This window comes from Megascapheus bottae, chromosome 1 (assembly GCF_031878675.1).
Source record: "Megascapheus bottae isolate mThoBot1 chromosome 1, mThoBot2.hap1, whole genome shotgun sequence".
In the NCBI taxonomy this organism is placed as follows: Eukaryota; Metazoa; Chordata; class Mammalia; order Rodentia; family Geomyidae; genus Megascapheus; species Megascapheus bottae.
In genome coordinates this window covers 72,792,772-72,816,173 of record NC_143509.1, presented here as the reverse complement: position 1 = coordinate 72,816,173, position 23,402 = coordinate 72,792,772, and the positions used below count along the sequence as shown (strand labels likewise).

The 23,402-nt window shown below is 41.8% G+C and overlaps 1 protein-coding gene across 2 annotated transcripts; it reads left to right on the top strand.

Annotated features, from left to right (window-relative positions):
- Positions 1–901: 901 nt before the first annotated feature.
- Cep97 (centrosomal protein 97) lies at positions 902–23,186 on the top strand. 2 transcript variants are annotated; one of them, XM_090347073.1, is made up of 11 exons: positions 902–1,003; positions 3,115–3,257; positions 4,681–4,839; positions 5,557–5,658; positions 6,870–6,983; positions 7,778–7,944; positions 9,553–9,717; positions 12,386–12,510; positions 17,689–18,463; positions 20,091–20,166; positions 22,344–23,186. In XM_090347073.1, the coding sequence occupies exons 1-11, from the start codon at positions 961–963 to the stop codon at positions 23,034–23,036; spliced, it is 2,562 nt and encodes an 853-aa protein (XP_090203199.1). In that variant the 5' UTR covers positions 902–960; the 3' UTR covers positions 23,037–23,186. The 2 variants fall into 2 exon arrangements, with proteins under 2 accessions (XP_090203199.1, XP_090203204.1); XM_090347078.1 differs by lacking the exon at positions 902–1,003 and adding an exon at positions 1,625–2,327.
- The last annotated feature ends 216 nt before the right edge of the window (positions 23,187–23,402 follow it).

Here is a 23,402-nt window from a genome sequence, read left to right as displayed (position 1 = left end):
CAATTCTGTTATGTAGTTTTATTGAGCTGTGCTTTTACACTCTGTGGTTAAGTCTTGTAGTAAATCTTAGAGTTTAGGGAGGGTACAATGAGTAAGGCCTATTCAAACTTTTGGTAGCCTTCAGAATTGCCTTTTGTTAGACTTGTTAGTCCTTCCTTCAGTCTCTACCCATTCAGGAAGACTTATCATCTTGAGACAGGCATATTTTAAACTTTTTCCCGTCACTCATTTTTGGAATTTAACATCCAGAAGTAGGTGGGGTGCAAGAGGAGCTGAACTACCCTCTTCGACTTTCCTTCTGGTTTCAACTTCTGAGTCTGTCCCCTTTTTTACATTCAAATATAATTTCCTTTATGCGTTGACACTTTATCTTGCCTCAGTGTGGGCTTACTCTCCCTTTATAACCATGCAGCATGTTACTTTGGTTTGTAGACTGTTATAAAATTCATTTGAGGACCTTAGTAAAAAATTCTGGGTTTGTACGTTTTCAAAACATCCACTTAAAAGTACTTTGTAAAATTAGTTTCAGTGGGCTTGGAATCTATTTGATTACTACTTCAAATACACCCATTTTGACTGCCTCAACAAAATCGCTGAGACAGCCCAAGAGCACAGGTGAAATTTATTCAGAATCGTAAAAAGAAGAGGTGGCCTCCATAAAAACAGGAATGAACTGTCACATCCCGTCTACCATAATATTCCCGAAGGGAAATGTGTCAAATTGCGCAGCACCTCGACAGCTAGTGAAATGATTAAGCAGTCAGCTCACCATCCAGCAAGGATGTCGACCCGGGTCCTTGAGCTCACCCTTACCCAGCTACAAGCATCACTAGGCAGCCAATTGGGCCGTGTGGATGCCGAGCATTCTGGGAGTTGTAGTTTCCGACTCCCTCCTGAGGACTACTAGCTCCACTGAGCGGCTGGAGGACGGTTGCCTGGAGTCACCAGCGAGCCGCGAGTATGGCGGCGGCGCGCGCCGACGGGACTTCGCCTCCAGGAGAAGGTAGGGAGATTCCACACCCCTGACTTCCAGGTTTATTTCGCGGAGTTGGATAACTCAGTCGCCCGATGGAGAAGAGAAGCCTCGGTTTAGAGGAGCAGTTCTGAACCAGTTCTTCGGATGGGGGCTGTAGGCGTCGCGGAGGCGCGCGGTCTTCTGGGAGTTGTAGTCCCAGGGCGCTGGACAGCTCCGCAGCATTGCGGCGAGCGCCGAGTAGGGGGGGACTTCAACCCCCAGGAGGCTTCGCGATCCAGGGCGCCCCAGTCCCGCGCTCCCCAAGCCTGGCTGGGTGGTGGGTTTCGGACTGCATTGACCTTTCTGGGACGATTACTTTTGAGTTCCGAGTGTACCCGAGGGAAATTAGCCGGATCTCTCTTTTGCTTCAGCCGTCGCCCTTTCCCCTCCATTTCTAGAACGTTCCGGAAGCATCATATCAGTTACAGTTCGGTCGACTGCCTGGACTGTTCCTTGGAAGTGGAGGGTGGGCACCCCAGGGACGGTGGTCTCGCGCTCCCTCGTTTGCAGACCCTGTGGGCCCCGGGTTCGAGGTTGCATTCCGCTGCGCCGAGCGCGGGCATCCGGTGCGGGGCGGTCGGCCGGGAGCCGGACGTGGGACGCCACCGACCCGAGGTCCTTTTGTTGTGGCTACGGGTTGGTGGCTGCAGCCTCCCGGGCGGGTCCGCGGCTCGCCGGGCTCCGGGCTGGCCTCCACACTGCCGAGCCCGGGGCTGTCGGAGGAGGAGTGGGCCGGCGGCTGGAAGCGGTCAGCGCGCCCCGTGGCACGGGGGGTGGTGGTGGTGATGGGGGGCTCGTGTCTCCCCCACCCCCCGAATGCCGGGAGCCTTTGCGCCGTGACAGGGCCCTGGAAACCCTTCCAGAAGCGGAATCCCACCCCATTAATTCACCTTGTCACCCCCCAACTGGACGTTGGACGCCGGCCGTTACCTTGGCCCCGCCCCTTCTGGTAGCCCCAGTTCTTCCACGCTGGCCCACCACGGCAACCGAGCCCACTGGAGTAGCACTTCGTATTTATCCGGCCACGTTTCCAGACCACAGAGTATTCCCAATGCTGTGCTTCTGTTATCTCTTCTGTTTCTAGTTCCCTGCATGAAACATTTATAAGGCAGGTATTAGTAGAAAAGTCAGCCCCAGCTCCACGAGTGTGGCCTAGTGGGAGAGTGCTTGCCTAGCTTGCATGTAGACCCGGGTTCGAAGTGGTGCTGTGGCTCAAGTAGTAGAGCGCTAGCCTTGAGGAAGCCCCACGGACAGGGCCTAGGCCCTGAATTCAAGCCCTGGTACCGGCAAAAACAGAAAGAAAAAGAAAAAAGTAAGAAAAAAAGTCACTTAACTTGCTTAGAATGCTACATTGGTTAACGGGTGCTGCGATCTGATCTAAAGTGCTTTGTTGAGTGCTGTGTGTATATAATTTCTCCTTTAATTCTCACATCAACCTGTGAAATAGATGTATTATTTTACAGATGAATGAACTGTACTTGGATTTCCAAAATATTTTGGACCTTTCAGGATCTAATCATATTTATGTAGTAAACAGGTTGATCATTTTTTGTTAATCAGCCTCCCTTCCTTCCAGTCCTGGGGCTTGAACTCATGGCCTGAGGACTGTCCCTGAGCTTTTTTGTTCAAGGTTAGTGTCCTACAACTTGTGTCTCAAGTTCCACTTCTTGTGGAAGCTGATGGTTAGTTATCAAAGTTTCATTGATTTTCTTGCTCTGGCTGCCTTTGAATCACAATCCTCCCATAGCCCCCTGAGTAGTGTGGATTATAGGCATGAACCACCAGCACCTGGCTTCACTTCAAGTTTGAAAATGCTGTATTACATACAAAGTATAGGAGTACTAATTTACATATAAATATGAACAATATGAAAATATTATAGAAGCATATACCATAGAAACATAGTTTCACAAATTTAGTTATTTGCTATCTCTAAAGAATGTATCTATATCAACCTGTGGTTATTTAGAACTCTAGATTGCTTCAGTCTTAAAATCTTGATGTTCTGTTTTCTAATTTGTGTAGAGATTTTATTCTGTCCCTGTGTTCAGCTGCTGAACTTATTTTGTGTTTTCTAACAAATGTCTCTCTCTTTGAAGGATCAGTGGTCAATTGGTCAGGGCAAGGACTACAGAAATTAGGCCCAAACTTACCCTGTGAAGCTGATGTTCACACTCTGATTTTGGATAAAAATCAGATTATAAAATTGGAAAACCTAGAGAAATGCAAACAATTAATTCAGGTGGGTATTGTTGCCTGGGAAAGAGTTACATAGGACTAATTTGTAATTGCATAAAATAAAGCAAGAAACACTCAGGACTAAAAATCATTACATGTTTTCTTTAATTTTTACATGACAGCTATCTTGAAAATGAACACAGATGTGTCCAAGTGTCCAAGGACAGTGCCTAGGCCATGAGTTCAAGCCACAGGTCTTCCCCGCCCCCCCCCCCCACGGCTAGTTGTGGGGCTTGAACTCAGTTCCTGAGCACTGTCCTTGGGCTTTATCTCAAGGCTAAAGCTCTATTACTTGAGCCACAGCACCACTTCTGGCTTTTTTTTCTATGTATGAACCCTGGTCTTCGTGCATGCTAGGCAATCACTGTACTACTAGGCCAAATTCCCGGCCCCATAACTTTTTTTTGTCTATCCTAAGACTTGAACTCTAGGCCTTTGAGGTTTTTTTTTTGCTCAGTGCTAGTACTCTACCACTTGTGCCACAGTTCACTTCCAGCTTTTTGTTAATTGGAGATAAGAGTCTCATAGGCTGTGTGTCTGTGTGCCAGTCCTTGGGCTTAACCTCAGGGACTGATTGCTGCTCTTTAGCTTTTTTTTTTGTCAGTAGTGAGGCTTGAGCTCTGGGCCTGGTGGCTGTACTTGAGCTCTTCACCTTAAGACTAGTGAACTACCACTTGAACCACAGCACCACTTCCCAGTTTTCTGGTGATTAATTGGAGATAAGAGTTTCACAGACTTTCCTGCCTGGGCTGGCTTTGAACGGTGATCCTTAGATCTCAGCCTCTTGAGTAGATATGATTGTAGGCATGAGCCACCAGCATCCAGCTTGGTCTTTAGCTTTTGTGCTCAAGGTAGAGCCACAGCTCTACTTCTGGCTTTTTGGGTACTTAATTGGAGAGTCACATGGGCTGTACTTCCTGGGCTGGCTTCAAACTGTGATCCTCAGATCTTAGCCTCCTGAGAAGCTAAGATTACAGGCGTGAGCTGCTGGTGCTTGGTTGCTTGGCTTTGTTCTAGGTTTTGATTGTTGAGCTTACATTCACAAGTTGTTGCTGTGTTAAAATTTTCTTTAAGCAGCTAGGATGTGCCACAAATGCTGTAGCATTTGCAAACAACCTTGAGGCCTTGAATTCAGACTTTATGGCTGGGGAAACAAAAACCAGCAAACAAAAAATATCTAGTAATTGAAGGAAATCAATTTTATTCATATTTTCTGTTAGGAATAACAACAAAAGCTTATAATGTAGATAATAGTTTTAGGTAATATATGTGAAAAGTAAAAATTGAGTTTGTGTATTTGAGAATGTTTGGCCATCTAAACAACCATTATTTTTCCACCATAATAGATATATGCATATATGAGTGCGTATAGGCCTATTTACGTTTGTGTACAAATGTAGGAATAATGATATGTTTCCTTTTCATAGTTGTCAGTGGCTAATAATCGGCTGGTTCGGATGATGGGAGTGGCCAAACTGACTCAACTCCGAGTATTAAATTTACCTCACAACAGCATTGGCAATGTAGAAGGGCTAAAGGAGCTAGTACATTTGGAATGGCTGAATTTGGCAGGAAATAACCTTAAGGTAAGTTTTCACTAATTTTTTTTTTATACTTGCCAATCTGTTCTCTATGGAAACAACAAACAGTATAGAAGTAAGTAGAATTAAAAAAAAATAATAATGAAGCCATTCGTTTCTATGTCCAAAATCACAATCCAGGAAATTAAAGATCCAGATTTTAAATTCGGTCTGTTTGGCTTCTCTCTGAATTGACAAATTCTGTTGTGTGCCAACTGTCATAAGTCACTAAGATTACTTTTAGCTGTAGATATCTGGAAATACATGAACTACTTAATAATCTCCTACTTTTAAAGAGATAGCCCAGATGAAAGCTTGCAAAATCAGTACTTTTTTTTTTTTGCCAGTCTTGGGGTTGAACTCAGGGCCTAAGCACTGTCCTTGGGCTTTCTCAAGGCTAGAGCTCTACCACTTGAGCCACAGCACCATTTCTAGCTTTTTTCTGTACATGTGGTACTGAGGAATTGAAATTGAAACCAGGGATTCATGTTGTTTATTTATTGGTTGTTATATTCCTAGGGTGGGTCTATAGCTTGATTGTTGTGAATAGTCCTTCGATAAACATAGTTGTAACATGACAATTTAGTAAATTTTGTTATCCCTTTTCCTTTCCCTTCTTCCCTTGCTCTGCTCTGCTGCTCTACTTCTTTCAGCTGAGACTCAGCTGCAAAGAAGTAAGAAAGAATTTCAGTTTGTGATTTGGAGTGCATTTTCTTGTTGTAGGCCATGGAACAAATGAATAGCTGCACAGCTCTTCAGCACCTTGATTTATCAGACAATAACATACCCCAGTTAGGTGACTTATCTAAACTGATATCCCTGAAGGTAAGCATTTTTATCATGGTATTTCAAAATATCAAGAGACGTGATCTGATTAGCCTAAAACCAACTTACCCGATGTGAAGAACAAACTGCTTTATTATAAGAATTCTACTAGAGTACTAGAAATTAAGGATGAATCAAATCCAGGCTTCATGCATGCTAAGCAAGCCTTTTACCACTAAGTCACATTCCCAGCCCCATGAAGCATTTAAATTTTTTTTTTTTTAAATTTCTGATTTGCCAGTCCTGGAGCTGGTACTGAGGAATTGAATCCCAGTCTTTGTGCATGCTAGGCAAGCACTCTACCACTAGGCCAAACTCTCAGCCCCAAAGACTGAGCTCCCATTTGAGGCTTTTTTTGGCTAGTTCTGTGCTTGAGCTCAGGGCCTGAGCACTGTCCTTGGACTTTCTCAAGGATAGAGCTGTACCACTTGAGACTCAGCACCACTTCCAGCTTTTTTCCACATATATGGTACCAAGGAATCAAATCCGGGTCTTCGTGCATGGTAGGCAAGCACTCTACCACTAGGCCAAACTCCCAGCCTTCCCCTCCACCCTCCCCTGGCCAGTCCTGGGGCTTGATTCAGGTCCTGGGCACTGTCCTTGGATAGTTTTTGCTCAAGGCTAGTGCTCTGCCACTTGAGCTACAGCGCCAGCTTTTTCTGTACATATGGTACCAAGGAATCTAGCCTGTGTCTTTGTACATGCTCAGTGAGCACTCTACCACTAGGCTATGCTCCCGTCCCCTAGGGCTTAATTCGTTTGTTTCATCTGCTTGTCCTTGGCTGGCATTCCACTAATGGAGCCATGCCTCTCTTGTACAATGTTTTGCAGATTATTTGAAGACAAGTTTGAAGATTTTTTCTGAGCTAGGCTCAAACTGCAATTCTCCAGGTCCTAGCCTCCTAATTAGCTATTTTTTTTTTTTTTTTTTTTGCCAGTCCTGGGCTTGAGCTCAGGGCCTGAGCACTGTCCTTGGACTTTCTCAAGGCTAGAGCTCTACCACTTGAGCCTCAGCACTACTTCCAGCTTTTTTCTACATATGTGGTACCGAGGAATTGAACCCGGGTCTTCATGCATGCTAGGCAAGCACTTTAACCACTAGGCCAAACTCCCGGCCCCTAATTAGCTATTATTATAGGTTGATATTGTTAGAACTGAACCATTTGTGATCTATTTATTTGTAATGAATCCATCCTGTTTTTATTTTCAAGACACTGCTTTTACATGGAAACATTATCACTTCTCTTAGAATGGCACCTGCTTATCTACCCAGAAGTCTTGCTATACTTTCCTTGGCAGAAAATGAAATTCGGGACTTAAATGAGGTAAAATTTGAAGATATTTTATAGGATCCAGGAAGAGGAAGAGTCTAAGAGAGGCAGAGGACTGGTTTGTGTGCTCATTTTGCACTTGAGCATCTTGGCAGAAAATACCATTTTGATAAAACCACTTGACCCTAGAATGTTCACTGATTTTCTTCTTACTTTTCTTTTTTAGTATGTGCCAGTATTGGTGCTTGAACTCAGGGTCTAGGTGCTGTCCTTTAGATTTTGTGCACTCTACTTGAGCCACAGCTTCACTTTTTTTTTTTTTAATGGTTAAGTAGAGATAAGAGTCTCGTACACTTTCCTGCCTGGGCTAGCTTTGAACCACAATCCTTAGATCTTAGCTCCTAGACTAGTAGCTAGGATTACTGAGCCACTAGTGCCTGGCTCCTACTTTTCTTAATGGCATTCACTCATTAAGCTAGTTTTGTTTGTAGTGCTATAATTATCATCCCTTGGAAGAGATTGTTGTTAAAGGGATATCTATATTACAGAGGTTAATAAGATACACTTTCCACCTTTCCCTGGCTGCTCTTTGTTTTCAAAGTAGTATTCTCTTTGCTGGGAAATTATGCCAGTACTTTCTAAGGAGTCTTTGTACAGCAATGAAAAATGACCATATTGTTGGAATTTTAGAAGTCAGTGGCTAATAGAACAATGGTACTTACTGCTTTTCAGAATAAGAGGGAAATTGTTACATTCTCAAATGATGCCAAAGGCTATGTAATCAGTTGAAGCACTGTGTTTCACAGTGAATAGTCCATTTTGTTCATCGAAGATATTCTTTGTTCCAGATCTCTTATTTGGCATCCCTTTCTGAATTGGAGCAGTTGTCAATCATGAACAATCCTTGTGTGATGGCAACACCTTCCATTCCAGGCTTTGATTACCGACCATATATCGTCAGCTGGTGCTTAAATCTCAGAGTCCTTGATGGATATGTGATTTCTCAGAAGGAAAGGTAAACACCTCTTGAATATCATATTAATTATGGAAGTTAGCAAAAAGACCATTTCTAGCTTAATTACAAGTTAATACAGATTAATAAATATTTCTTAAAATATATGGTTAGAAATTAAGATAATGGGGCCAGGAGTTTGGCCTAGTGGCAGAGTGCCTGCCTAACATGCACACATACCTGCGTTCAATTTCTCTGTACCACATACATAGAAAAAAGCCAGAAGTGGTACTGTGGCTCAAGCGGTAGAGCTCTAGCTTTGAGAAAGCCCAAGGACAGTGCTCAGGCCCTGAGTTCAAGCAGCAGGATTGGCAAAAAAGTAAAATTAAAATAGAAATTAAGATAATGCACATGCTAGCATATAGATAATCATATAGTAGCACCTAGGCTATTATGTGATTGCTACTATGGGATGGTTTCCCCTATCTAAAGAAAGGAAAAGATATAAATATCAGCCCTAGAGTCTGGAGCTAATGGATCTAACTTAAGTAACAATTTACTTTCTAAAGTCTTTTGTTAACTGTTAGGAATTTAGAACACTGTTGTATAAAATCTTCGATTAATCTCATAAAAGCTTATAATGCATACTTTTTTTTTTTTGGTACCAGTCCTGGGCTTGAACTCATGCTCTGGGCTCTGTCCCTTAGCTTTTGTGCTCAAGGCCCTAACAGTCTACCATGCATTCTAGGCATGCCCTCTAACACTAGGCGATGTTCCCAGCCCCAGTTCTCTACCACTTTGAGCCATAGCACCACTTCTAGTTTTTTGCTGGTTAACTAGAGATAAGAATGTTGGGGACTTTCCTGCCCAAGCAGGCTTTGAACCAGATCCTTAGATTTTACCCCCCTGAGTAGCTAGGGTGATAAGTGTGGGCCATCAGTGCCCCGCCTTGATTTGTTTTTTAAAATAAATTCTCAAGTTTATGCTCAGGTCATCTTGGACTATGATTCTTCTAGAATGCTTCTTACCTGCCAAGCATTTTGTTGATTGTGATGGGCTTGCTAACTTTTTGCCTGGTTTTGAACCTCATCCTCCCAATCTCTGCCTACTGAGTAGCTAGGATTACAGGTGTGAGCTACTAGGCCTGGTGTATTTTTTTTTTCCTGATGCCATTATGATGTAGTGCCTTTAAAATGCAGGCAATGTATTTAGATGTTTCAGTTTGACAAAGTGAATGGGGGAACACTTATTGTTGCTTTTAAAATAATTGTAAAAGATATAGAGCCTGTAGTGCAAGATATACCTAAATGTTGGGGAAAATGTGCAAATCATTATGTCTTCATTTACAAAAGCATATAATAATTTTTATTTATTTATTTATCTATTTATTTATTTATTTATTTTTGTGAGTCATGGGGCCTGAACTCAGCCTGGGCATTGTCCCTGAGCTCTTCAGCTCAGGGCTACCACCCTACCCCTGAGCCTGGGCATGTCCCTGAGGTCTTGATCCTCAGGTCTCAGCCTCCTGAGTAGCTAGGATTACAGGCATGAGCCACCAGGCACATCCATTCATTTTTATAAAGGTAGATAAGAAAGGAAAATCATTGTTGCATAACAATGTGTTTGGACCTTCCCAGTGCCATCATCCCTTCTTTATTTCCTCAATTCCAGTTTGAAAGCTGAGTGGCTCTACAGTCAAGGCAAAGGGAGGGCTTATCGGCCTGGCCAGCACGTTCAGCTTGTGCAATATTTGGCTACAGTCTGTCCTCTCACTTCTACACTGGGTCTTCAAACTGCAGAAGATGCCAAACTAGAGAAGATTCTGAGTAAACAGAGGTGAGCCCATCTACTTATAGCAGGTGATGAATTCACAAGTAAAAATATCCTTCAGTAGTTCATATGGTTGTAGGATGGAGGCCAGTGATTTGGTGATTGGTCCATGTTTCTAGGTAGTTAGGCCTGTCACTGCAACAGCTCTGCAGGGGTGCCATACTTCACAGTGCCCACAGCAGCTATATTGCTAATCACTTTTTTTTTTTTTTGGCCAGTCCTGGGGCTTGAACTCAGGGCCTGAGCACTGTCTTTGGACTTTCTCGAGGTTAGAGCTCTCCCACTTGAACCACAGAACCACTTCTGGATTTTTCTATGTATGTGAATTGAACCCCAATCTTTGTGCATGCTAAGCAAGCACTGTGCCACTAGGCCAGACTCCTGGCTGCAAATCACTCTTTGAGTAGGAGGAAACAAGCAGTGTGGCTTGGGGCAATGGGATGTCTGTGTGTGTGTCCATGTCTGTGTCTGCATGTGCTGCTGATGGGGCTTGAACTCAAGGCTTGGGTACCGTTTCTTAGCTTTTCCACTTGAGCTACAGCTCCACTCCTGACTTTTTGCTGCTTAATTGGTAATAAGAGACTCATATCTGAACTGACTTCAAACCATGATTTTCAGATCTCAGCACTGAATAATCCTAACTGAATAGTTAGGATTATAGGCATGAACCACTAGTGCCCAACTAGCAATGGATCTTTTTTTTTTTTTTAAAGAATTTATTAATGTTGATTTTTATATCATATTTTAAATGACAAGTTTAACAAACAAGTGTTCAAGGAGGGAATCTCTATTTACAATCACTGGGACTTAGTATTTAGAACTTAATCAAAATTAGGCTAAAGGTTTGTATGTCATAGAGACATATTAATTTATGAAATAAAACATGTCTATAGAGTCATATGTTTTTATGTCTAAATAGTTATGTTTATATTTCCGCAATGGAGCTTTTAAAAATAGTTTTCCCCTCTAGAGGATATATTCTTTTTTTTTTTTTTCTTTTGCCAGTCCTGGACTTGAGCTCAGGGTCTGAGCAATGTCCTTGGACTTTCTCAAGGCTAACACTCTACCACTTGAGCCTCAGCACCACTTCTGGCTTTTTTTGATATGTATGTGGGGTACTGAGGAATCGAACCCGGTTCTTCATGCATGCTAGGCAAGCACTTTACCAGTAGGCCAAATCCAGGCCCCCTAGAGGATATATTCTTATTCAACAATGGGCTTTGTTGTTATTGTTGTTGTACCAGTTGAAAGGCTTGAACTCAAGACCTGAGCCTCTTTTTGTTCAAGGCTAGTAATGTACCTTGAGCCACAGCTCCACTAATGGCTTGGAAGTTTTTGGAGATCATAGATTTTCTTGCCTGGGCTGGCTATGAACCACAGTTCTCAGATCTCAGCCTTCTGAGTAGCAGGATTACAAGCATGAACCACCAGGGCCCAACTTATAAACAATCAATTTTTTTTTTTTTGTTGGTTCCATGATTGTTTATAAAACTTTGGAATTTTTTTTTGTCTTTCCATTTTTATTATCAGATATTAGTTGTACATAGAGATTTCACTGGAGTGTTTCCATATTTGCATAAAGTGTAGCCAAATCAAAACTATCCCCTCCATCACCCTGTCACTTTGTGTACAATCAACAGATTTCACTGTTCTATTTTCTGCCTTATTCACACAACTCTCTAGCCTCGGTTCTTCTCCACTGCCTGACTCCTACCTCCAAATGACTTGTTTTATATTCCTATCCTTCATTATTTTATTGGGACAGATTTCTTTTTTACTTTTTATTTTTAGTTTTTTACTTGTTATTATAAAGGTGATGTACAGAGGGGATACAGTTATGTAAGTCAGGAAAGAGCACATGTCAACCTTTCCGTCACTTTCTCCCAATTTTCTCCATCCTCACCCAGAAGTTGAGTATTTTATTTAACAACAGGACTTTTTTCCTCTTGGGTCCAGGGGCTTGATCTCAGCCTGGGTTCTGTCCCTGAGTTCTTTTGCTTAGGGCTTGCACTCTACCATTTTGAGCTACAGTACCACTTCCATTTTCTGGTGGTTAATTATACAGAAAAGAGTCTCATAGACTTTCCTGCCCAGACTGCCTTTCAACCGTGATCCTCAGATCTCAGCCTCCTGAGTAACTAGGATTACTGACAAGAGCCACTGGTGCTCGGCCAAGCAATGGGATTTTTTATGAAATGGTTTTGTCAGCGACTCAGGTTATAGCTCAACTGGAGACCACTTTCATAGCATGTGTAAGGCTTTAGTTTGATTCTCAGTGTCTCAAAAGAAAAAGAAACATATGGCTTTTTAATGTAGGTGCAGCATATGGACTTTCAAATACTAAATTAAGAAACATAACTAGAAACTTTTAATAGTGCTTTTTATTTGGCCAGGAACACAGTTTGAACTCAGAGCCTTGCTTTTAGCTGATACTCTACTATGAGTCACATCTCCATCTCTAGTAGTCAGCTACCAATCCTGCCTTTAAATGTTTGCATACACACACACACACACACACACACAAATGTGTGCATGTCATGGTGTCTATCCATGTAATTTAAAAATGTTTTAACCTCTTTTTACCCAGTGCTTTCAAATGAGACTATATAATTTGCCATTGACTAGAGTTACCTACTTAATGAACTTGTAAATGTCAGAGTTTATGGAATTTTAGGTTTCACCAGAGACAGTTGATGAACCAAAGCCAAAATGAAGAGTTTGCTCCTATTGAAATAAGGACACCTCCTTCACCTGAGCATTCAAGCCCTGTTCAAGATTCTCAGATCATCCAGGAAAAAGGTAAGGCATTAATTTATCTCTGATCACTTTTCTTTTCTTTTCTTTTTTTGTGGGCCATTGGGTTTGAACTCTGGGCCTGGGCACTGTCCTTGAGCTCTTCAGCTCAAGGCTACCACCCTACCCCTTGAGCCACAGCCCCTCTTCCAGTTTTCTAGTGATTAATTGGAGATAAAAGTCTCACATTCTTTAGTGCCAAGACTGGCTTTGAACAGTGATCTTCAGATCTCAGCCTCCTGAGTGGCTAGGATTACAGTCATGAGCCACTGTTTCCAGCCTCTGATCATTTTTCTTAAGCCATTTGATTTACTAGCTATCGTAGCACACACACACACACACACACACACACACGTATTTTTTAAGTTTATTATTATAGAGATGATATACAGAGGGATTATAACTACATGAGTCAGACAGTGAATACATTTCCTTTCATACAGTGTCTTCCCTTCCTTCATCTCATTCTCTCCCAGTCCTTTCCTCCTGTCTCAACCCATGAGTTGTATAGTTCACTTTTATCAATGTCCACTACTGCAATTTTTTTTTTTTGCCAGTCCTGGGGCTTGAACTCAGGACCTGGGCACTGTCCTTGGACACATTTTGTTCAAACCTAATGCTCTGCCACTTGAGCCACAGTGCCACTTCTGGCTTTTTCTGTAATGTGGTACTGAAGAATCAAACCCAGGGCTTCGTGCATGCTAGGCAGCACTCTACCATTAGGCTATGCTCCCGGCTTCTGCTGCAAGTTATTACCTTTTTCCTTCAAGTTCTGTGCCCTCCCCCCACCATCATGAAGATGTGTGTGTGTGTGTGTGTGTGTGTGTGTGTATACATATATACACACAATACATATGGTAAAGAAGACAGAATCATCAAAAACTAAAAATTGAGCCAGGTGCTGGTAGCTAACACCTGTAATCCTAACTACTTAGGTGATCTGATAATCACAGTTCAAAAGCCAGCCTGATCAAAAAAGTACCTGTGAAACTTTTTTTGTGGGTCCTGGGGCTGGAACTCTGCCACCCCACTGCTCCTGAGCTCTTCAGCTCAAGGCTACCACCCTACCCTTGGGCCTGGGGATTTTCCTTGAGCTCTTCAGCTCAAGACTACCGCCCTACCCTTGAGCCAAGCCCCACTTCCCATTTACTAGAGTTTAATTGGAGATAAGAGTCTCAGGTCTTTTTGTGCCTGGGCTGACTTTGAACCTTGATCCTCAGATCTTAGCCTCCTGAGTAGCTAGTACCTGTGAAACCCTTATCTCTAACTAACCACTTAAAAACTGGAAGTCAACTGTGGCTTAAGTGGTAGAGTACTAGCCTTGAACACAAAGAGGCTCAGGGACAGCACCCAGGCCCTGGGTTCAAGCCCTACAACTGACAAAAACAAAACAAAAACAAAAATCCCTAAAACTTAGACTTCTGTTTTCATATCTTGGAGTTCATTTCAGTATTTTATAAATATGCAGAGGCACTTAGGCATTGAGCCTTTGTAGTTCTCTCTGAAGACTATCCTCTTTTGATGTCACTGTATATATCTAGAATTCTGTATAATTTGTCATATCCGGGTGTGTTTTTTTTTTTTTTTTGTTTGTTTGTTTGTTTTGCCAGTCCTGTGGCTTGAGCTCAGGGCCTGAGCATTGTCCTTGGACTTTCTCAAGGCAAGCACTCTACCACTTGAGCCACAGCACCACTTCTGGCTTTTTTTTTATATGTATGTGGGGTGCTGAGGAATCGAACTGGAGTCTTCATGCATGCTAGGCAAGCACTCTTACCACTAGGCCAAACTCCCAGCCCCATCCCGGTGTGTTTTAGATCTAACTTCTACATATGAGAGAGAGAACATGCTCCCTTTGTCTCTCTGAGCTTGTCTTGTCTCACGTAACACAATTTCTTCCATTTCCATCCATTTCCCTGCAAATGACATTATTTTATTCTTTCTGATGGCTGTGTAAAGTTCCATGGTCATGGATGTACAGGTGTTTTTATCATATCCTGGCTCCTGATGTTAAAATAGTTGCCTAGAAAGTCTTTTTTTTTTTTTTTGCCAGTCCTAGGGCTTGAACTCAGGGCCTGGGCACTGTCCTTGAGCTTCTTTTGCTCAAAGCTACCACTTGAACCACTTTTTTGTGGCATTGAAGAATCAAACTCAGTGCTTCATGCGTACCACTTCATGAGCCACATTCTCAATCTTGGGAAGTCGTATGTTTAGTTTTTTGAGGAACCTCCAGACTGCTGTCCAGAGTGGTGTTTGTACTAGTTTACCTTCCCACTAATAGTGCAGTAGGGTTCCTTTGTTTCCCACATTCCCAGCATTTGTTGTTGTTTGAATTTACAGTATTAGCAAATCTTACTAGGGTGAGATGGAATCTCAGAGTTGTTTGGATTTGCATTTCCTTTATGGCCAGGGATGAGAACATTGCCTCATGTGTTTCTTTGTCATTCTTACTTCTCTTGAGAAGTCTCTTTCCTTCACTTCCTTGCTCATATAGTGTTGGTTTGCAGAGTTAGTTTCTTGCGCTCCTTGTTTATATCGGATATTAGGCCTTTGTCTAATACATTGCTGGTAAAGATCTTTTCCCAATTATTTGACTATCTTTATAGTTTAGTAACTATATCCTTAGCTGCGAAGAAGCTTTTTTTGTGTGTGTGTGTGTGGGGGGGGGCGGTCATAAGGCTTGAACTCTGGGTATGGGCGCTGTCCTTGAGCTCTTCAACTCAAGGCTTCCATCCTACCCCTGGGCCTGGCATTATCCCTGAGCTCTTCAGCTCAAGGCTACTGCCATACCTCTGGAGCCACAGCCCCACTTCTGATTTTTAATTGGAGATAAGAGTCTCACTGTCTTTAGTGCCATGCTGGCTTTGAACCTTGATCCTTAGATCTCAGCCTCCTAAGTAGCTAGGATTACAGGCATGAGCCACTGGTGCCTGGTTTTCTTATGGCTAATTGGAGATAAGAATCTCATGGGTTTTCCTTCATAGGCTGGCTTTGAACCAGTATTCTGATCTCAGCCTCTTGAGTAGCTAGGATTGCAAGGTGTGAGCCACCAACATCCACTCCTACTTTTTCCTTCCTTCCGTCCTTCCTTCTTTCCTTCCCTCTCTTCCTCTCTCCGTCCCTTTTTTCCTTCCTTCTTTCCCTCTCCCTCCCCCCCATCTCTCTCTCTCTTGCCTGTCCTGGGGACTGAACTCAAGGCCTGAGCACAGTCCTTGGGCTTTCCTCAAGGCTAGTGCTCTACCACTTGAGCCACTGCATCCCTCTGAGTTTTCTATATATTTGATGCCGAGGAATTGAATTGGGGTCTTCATGCGTGCTAGGGAAGCACTGTACTACTAGGCCAAACTCTCAGTCCAACTTTTCTCTTATTTTGTTTCTCTGTTTTCTCCTTACCCTTCTTTCTCTTTGTCTCCCTCTCTTTCTTTCTCTGTTTCTCTTTTCTTTCTGTGGGTATTAATTGTACAGTGGTTTTTACTATGGTAATTTATATGTGATTATGTTAAACTTTAGTCAGATTAACTTTTTTTTGCCAGTCTTGGGGCTTGCACTCAGGAGCCTGAGCACTCTCCTTGGGGCTTCTCCAGACTAGCATTCTACCACTTGAGCCACAGCACCATTTCCAGCTTTTTCTATGCATGTGGTACTGAGGAATCAAACCCGGGTTTTCATGCATTCTAAGCAAGCACTTTGCCACTAGGCCACACTCCTGGCCCAGTCAAATTAACATTATGTATTGCTATCTCTTAACCCCTTTTCCCCTCTCCCTCCCTCCTTCCCTCCCTTCCTTCTTTCCTTCTTTCCTTCCTTCTTTTTTTTTTTTTTTTTTTTTTTTTTGCCAGTCCTGGGCTTGAGCTCAGGGCCTGAGCACTGTCTTTGGACTTTCTCAAGGCTAGAGCTCTACCACTTGAGCCTCAGCACCACTTCCAGCTTTTTTCTATATGTGGTACCAAGGAATCGAACCCGGGTCTTCATGCATGCTAGGCAAGCACTTTAACCACTAGGCCAAACACCCTGTCCTCCTTCCTTCTTTCTTTCTTTTTTTTTTTTTGGTGCAAGTTCTGGGGCTTGAGCTTAGCAGCTAGCTCTGTCCCTGAGGGTTTTTTTTTTTTTTCGTTCTTTTTTTCCCCTTAAGACTGTTTACCACTTGAGCCATAGCTCTATTTTGGCTTTTTTAGTAGTTGATTGGAGATAGAAATCTCATAGACTTTCCTGCCTAGGCTGACTTCGAACCATGATCCTCAGATCTTAGCCTCCTGAGTATCTGGGATTATAGTTGTGAGTTACCAGTACTCAGCTGAGAACACATTTTCTAACAAATGTTTGATTTGAACATAAAAGTATGATTGTTTGGAGGAGGGTAACTAGTAGGAAGGAGGATGTGAAGTATAGGATGGAGGGAGAATATGTTTGAAATCATTGTATACATATAAGATACATTGTATACATATATGATACATTGTATACATATATGATAAGGTCATTATGAAACCTATATAAAAATTTATTAGGGGGAAAGAGGAAAAAGCAGTTAGGGGGGGTCAGGAAGTTTGGCCTAGTGGTAGAGTGCTTGCCTAGCATGCATGAAGACCTGGCTTCAATTCTTCAGTTCCACATACATAGAAAAAAGCCAGCGGGGTACTGAGGCTCAAGTGGTAGAGCTCTTACCTTGAGAAAACCCAAGGACAGTGCTCAGGCCCTGAGTCCAAGTCCAGGACTGCCAAAAAAAAAAAAAAAAAAAGGAAAAGTGGGGGCCGGGGGTTTGACCTAGTGATAAAATGCTTGTCTAGCATGCATGAAGACCCGGGTTCAAGTCTTTGGTACCACATACATAGAAAAAAGCTGGAAGTGGTGCTGAGGCCCAAGTGGTAGAGTTCTAGCCTTGAGAAAGGTCCAAGGACAGTGTTCAGGCCCTGAGCTCAAGCCCAGGACTGGCAAAAAAAAAAAAAAAAAAAAAGTAGGGAGGATGATTTAATGATCAAAATACATTGTGTGAATATCTGGAAATATCACCCTCACTGTATAGTTAATATACACTGAATTTAAAAAATGGTTGGTTTGATGTTTTAGGCATATTGAAATCACTAAATTTATTTATGTGTGTATTTCACTATACTTCAGGGATTAGTTTAAAAGGATATAGCTAAAAACACATAGCTAATTCAAATAATATTCTGTTGATTCTTCTAGAACCTGTCATCCAAGTCAATTCTTGGATTGGATTAAGCAATAATGAAGATCAGATATACGCTGTTATGAATAACTTTCCAGTCTCTACGCATACTCCAAGATATTCTCGAAGTGACTTGCACCTAGAAGATATACAGACAGATGAGGACAAGTTAAACTGTAGTCTTCTTTCTTCAGAGTCTACTTTCATGCCAGTTGCATCAGGACTGTCTCCAGTATCACCCACAGTGGAACTGAGGCTACAAGGCATTAACTTGAGCTTGGAAGCTGATGGTGTTGCAGATGAATCCATGAAAGGGCTGGAAAATGAGGACAGGAAGAAAGAAGAGTTAAAGGCTTTATGGGGTACAAATGAGGGTTCTGTTCAAATGTTGAAAAATAAGGTCTGTATAGAAGTCAATGAGAAAGCTGAGCTAATACCTTGTCAAAAGGCAGTGACAGTCAATTCAGTCTTGAAGAGTGCTAACTGTGGTCTTACATCTCTTCCTGAACCTGCCAGCCATAGTGTTTCCCATACAGAACCAAGCAGTGATGAAACTATGTCTCAAAGGACTTTAGAGGAACTTCCCTGCAGAATTTTAACCAAGACATCTATTGCTTTGGGACAAGATGACATTGTCCTTCAGAAATTGAATGAAGCAGCTACTAAGCTTCAGGCCTGCTGGCGAGGGTTTTATGCCAGGAACTACAACTCTCGAGCCAAAGAGGTGCGCTATGAAATCCGGCTGCGCAGAATGCAGGAGCATATCATCTGCTTAACTGATGAAGTACAGAGGTGAGCAAAGCTGTGCTGCCTTGTTCGATTGACAATGCCAGATTGTTACATTGTCTCACAATGTTGCTGTGTCAAATCAGTCAGATCAGTTCACACCATGTGAGCCCTATTGGTTTACTTGTTTTTCTCCTAAGATATTCTCAAAATAACTTTTTTTTTGGGGGGGGTGGTCATGGTGCTTGAATTGTGGGCCTGGACACTGTCCCTGAGTGCTACCACTGTGTGTGTGTGTGTGTGTGTGTGTGTGTGTGTGTGTGTGTAGTTTAATTTCTCACAGCTGTAGTGTGTGACTGTATGAACTTTGGCAATGTGTCCATATTCAGGGTTTTTATTACAGATCAGTCATATAGGCTTTAAGTTACCTGTGTGACCTGATTTATTAAGATGGCCTGTACCTTCTGTGCTTTCTGTGTGTTTGGCTAGGAAGTTGGAAGACGTGTAAAGAGGCAGTTAATATTTACTTTTTTTTTTTTATCATTGACAGTACTTTGTAGAATGAGCATCTGAATTTCAGTCATATCTCATTTGTCTGCTTCTTTGAATCATAGTTTAAAAAGTAGGTTCTGGAGATCTAAGAGTCATGACTTAAGTGGTAGAGTATCTGTTTGGCCAGCAGAAGGTCCTGAGTTTACACCTTAGTACCAGCAAAAAGAAAAATCCCAAAACAAAACAAACCCATCCTGGGGCTTGAACTCAAGGCCTAGGCATTATCCCTGAGGTTCTTTTGCTGAAGGCTAGCACTCTACCACACTTTCAGTGTGTATGTCCTACTGAGAAATGAAACCCAGGCTTCATGCAGCTAGGCAAGCACTCTACCACTAAGCCCACATTCCCAGCCCCTAGTTTTTTTTTTTTTTTCTTTTTGGTTAGTTGTGGGACTTGAACTCTGGGTCTGGATGCTGTCCCTGAGCTCTTCAGCTCAAGGCTACTGCCCTGCCCCTTGACCAATAGCACCACTCCTGGTTTTCTGGTGATTAATTGGAGATATGAGTTTCACAGACTTTTTTAGGGCCCAGGTTGGCTTTGAACCTCAGTCCTCAGATCTCAGTCTCCTGAGTAGCTAGGATTACAGGCAAGAGCCACTGTACCCGGCAACATTTTTTTTTTTTATTTATTTTTATTTTTTTGGTGGTCTTGGGTCCTGAACTCAGGGTCTAGGCAGTCTCTGAGTGAGCTTTGTTACTCAGGGTTGGTGCTCTACCACAGCCACAATTCTGGCATTTTTTTTTTTGCCACTCCCAGGGCTTAAACTCAGAGCTTGAGCATTCCGTGGGCTTTCTCAAGGCGCTCTACCACTTAAGCCACATTACCACTTCCAGCTTTTTTCTGTGTATGCAGTACCCAGATAGCAAATTCAAATCTCTGTGCATGCTAGACAAGCACTCTACACTAGGCTAACTGCCTGGCCTGGCTTTTTTTTTTTTTGCTTGGAGAGAAGTCTCATAGACTTTCCTACCAGAGCTGGCTTTGAACCAAGATCTTCAAATCTCAGCCTCCTTAGTACTTAGGATCACAGGGGTGAGCCACTGAAGCCCAGCTTGTTAATAGATTATTTAACTATAATGTACCTGTTTACCAGTTATAACAGGAAATTTACATCAAGACAACCCTTCTTGTATCATTTCAGGTTAAGAAAAGAAAGAGATGAAGAACGTGTTAAAAAGTTTGTACAAGAAGAGGCTGTGAGATTCCTTTGGAACCAGGTAAACCTCATGTGACTCATGCCTGTAATCCTAGCTACTCAGGAGGCTGAGATCTAAGGATCAAGGTTCAAAGCCAGCCAGGGCACTAAAGTCCCTGAGGAGACTTATCTCCAATTAGCCACCAGAAAACTGGAAGTGGTGCTGAGGTCAAAGGATAGGGCAATAACCTTGAGCTGAAGAGCTCAGGGACAATGCCCAGGCCCAGAATTCAAGTCCAACGACCGACAGGGAAAAAAAAAGAATTTCATGATGACTTTCCAACTGATAGAAAAAAGTTTCACAAAGCTAAACTTTCTAACCAAAGTTTTGCATAGCTATCTATCTGAAATATTTGAATGAAAGCTGACTAAAGGTACTGTATTTGCATGTCCTAAAAAGTACACATGAACGTATGTGAATACTTGAGATATAAGGTTTAAATCATGCGATAGCATACTTTAGATGTAGTTTAGACAATTGGTTTTTTAATTAATTTTGTGTTACATCAAATACTTATTGGGGCTGGGAGTTTGGCCTAGTGGTAGAGTGCTTGCCTAGCATGCAGGAAGACTCAGGTTTGATTCCTTGGTACCACATACATAGAAAAAAGCCGGAAGTGGTGCTGAAGCCCAAGTGGTAGAGCTCTAGTCTTTAGAAAGTTCAAGGATAGTGCTCAGGCCCTGAGGTCAAGCCCAGTACTGGCAAAATAAATAAATAAATAAATAAATAAAAATACTTCTTCTTTTGTGCCAGTTTTGGGGCTTGAACTCAGGCCTGAGCTTCTTATGCATATGGCTAGTGCACTACTATTTGAATGCCTGGCTCAAATGCTTCCCAATAATACATTTCTTGAAAATATTTTTTTTTTTTTTGCCAGTCCTGGGCTTAAGCTCAGGGCTTGAGGACTGTCCTTGGATTTTTCTCAAGGCTAAAACTCTACCACTTGAGCCTCAGCACCACTTCTGGCTTTTTCTAAGTGTGTGGTACCAAGGAATCGAACCCGGGTCTTCGTGCATGCTAGGCAAGCACTCTACCACTAGGCCAAACTCCAGGCCTCTTGGAAATACTTTTACAAAATAATTTGTTACAGGGTAGGATGGGGGGAAGTAGGAAAACAGCATGGGAAGGGTAACAGTGTTCAAGAAGTAATATACCCACTACCTGATAAATGTAACTGCGAACCCTCTGGACATCACTCAACAATTAGAAAAAAGTACAAAAAAAATTTGTTACAATAAAAATTGACCTATAAAATTAAAAATAGGACTGGGAGTTTGGCCTGGTGGCAGAGTGCTTGCCTAGCATGCACAAAGACCCCAATTCGATTCCTTGGTACCACAAACATAGAAAAAGGTCGGAAATAGTGCTGTGGCACAAGTGGTAGAGCATTAGTCTTGAGAAAGCCCAAGGACAGTGCGTAGGCCCTGAGTTCAAGCCCTAAGACTGGCAAAAAAAAAAAAAAAAAAATCAGCAAGCCACTGGTGGCTCATGCCTGTAATTCTAGCTACTCAGGAGACTGAGAACTGAGGATTATGGTTTGAAGCTAGCTAGGCAAGAAAGTCTATGAGATTAAAAAGCTGGAAGTAGAGCTGTGGCTCAAGTTGTAGAATATTAGCCTTGAGACAGGGATAACAAAAGCTAGGAAAGCACTCAGGCCCTGAATTCTAACTTAGTACAGGCGGTACAAAGAGACTTTTGCACTGATACTAACATAGGCTGTAATCAGTCTTACTGGTTTTATTGAATAGAGATTGGTGTAGAGTTTGAACATTATTGACCCCTTGCCCATGTACTATACTTCTGTGTTTTCCTAGTAGAAGCAAAAGAATTACCTTGGCCTATTCTCAGTGTCATGATGAGTGTCTGTTGTTCCTAAGGACGTGTGCAACTTTGCCTGCTTGGTTTAGGCTGGGCATACAATGAAATGTACAATGGTGAATAAAGAATGAAGGCAGTTTTTAATTCCATTTTCATGACTTCTAGAAAGCAAAAAGACTCAAAGTCTTAATTTTTTTAAAAGAATTTATTAATGTTGATTTTTTAAATTTTTTATTAGAGAATTTATTAATGTTGATTTTTACATCATATTTTAAATGACAAGTTTAACAAACAAGTGGTCAAGGATTGAATCTCTATTTTCAAAGTCTAATTTTAAACGGTGTGATTTTTATAGTAAAACTGTGCACTTTGGTTTATAGGTAAGATCTTTACAAGCTTGGCAGGAGACAGTAAACCAGCGACTAATTTCCTGGAATAAGGATGTTCCTCCTATATCAAGTACTCTGGTGCCATCTGAACCTCCGAGTCAGGAGCTCTCTTTTGATCAAAATTCTGATTGGTTCATTGCTCAGGACCAGGTTCCTCAAGAAAAATCCTTACCTGAATTTCCAGATTCTGGTTTTCATTCTTCCCTAACAGAACAAGTTCACTGTATGCAAGATTCTTTGGATTTTGAAAAAAGTTCCACAGAAGACAGTGAAAGTTCCATATTGGGGAATTCCATTGACACAGTGAAATATGGCAAAGAGCCAGATTTAGGGGATGTTAGTGAAGAACATGGTGACTGGAGTAGGGAAAGCTCCAACACTGAGCAGGATAATAATCTTCTTGAGCAATATTTAACTTCAGTTCAACAGCTGGAAGATGCTGAGGAGCGGACAAATTTCGATGAAGGTTCAGGAGATAGTAAGCTTCACATAGCGGGTTCCCCAGACAAATTAGATGCTTTGTCTGACAGTGTTTCTATAGAGGAGACCCAAAACATATTTCCCACTTCACAGGATGAAATCAGCCAGACACCAGAGCATTGCAAGTTAAATGCAGAAGTTCAGGAGCAGCAGGCAGAATGTGATTCTACATTTCAGATTTTGCATGTTGGTGTTATTGTATAGAATGTCTGATGAAACAGAAATGGACTTAAATTTTCCTGAGAACATTTTCAGTTGCCTTTCTTCTTTTTAAAGGCGAATACTACTTTCCTATTTTGTTATTATTTACATAAAATTGATATTCTTGTCTCATATTTTTCAGGTTCTAGATATTGAATTGTTGTCATTTTGATTTTGCTAGTTTTTTGGCTATAATATATTAAAATATTTATATTGAAAGCTATATGCACTTTATTTCTTAATATTTGCATCAACAATGTTTTTTAGTACTTCTTTCCTTTCAAAAACAGTTTCTTAAAAAAGTAGAAATAATAATACAAACTAGGATGATTTTGATTTTTCTGAGAAAATTATATAGTAAAAAATAGC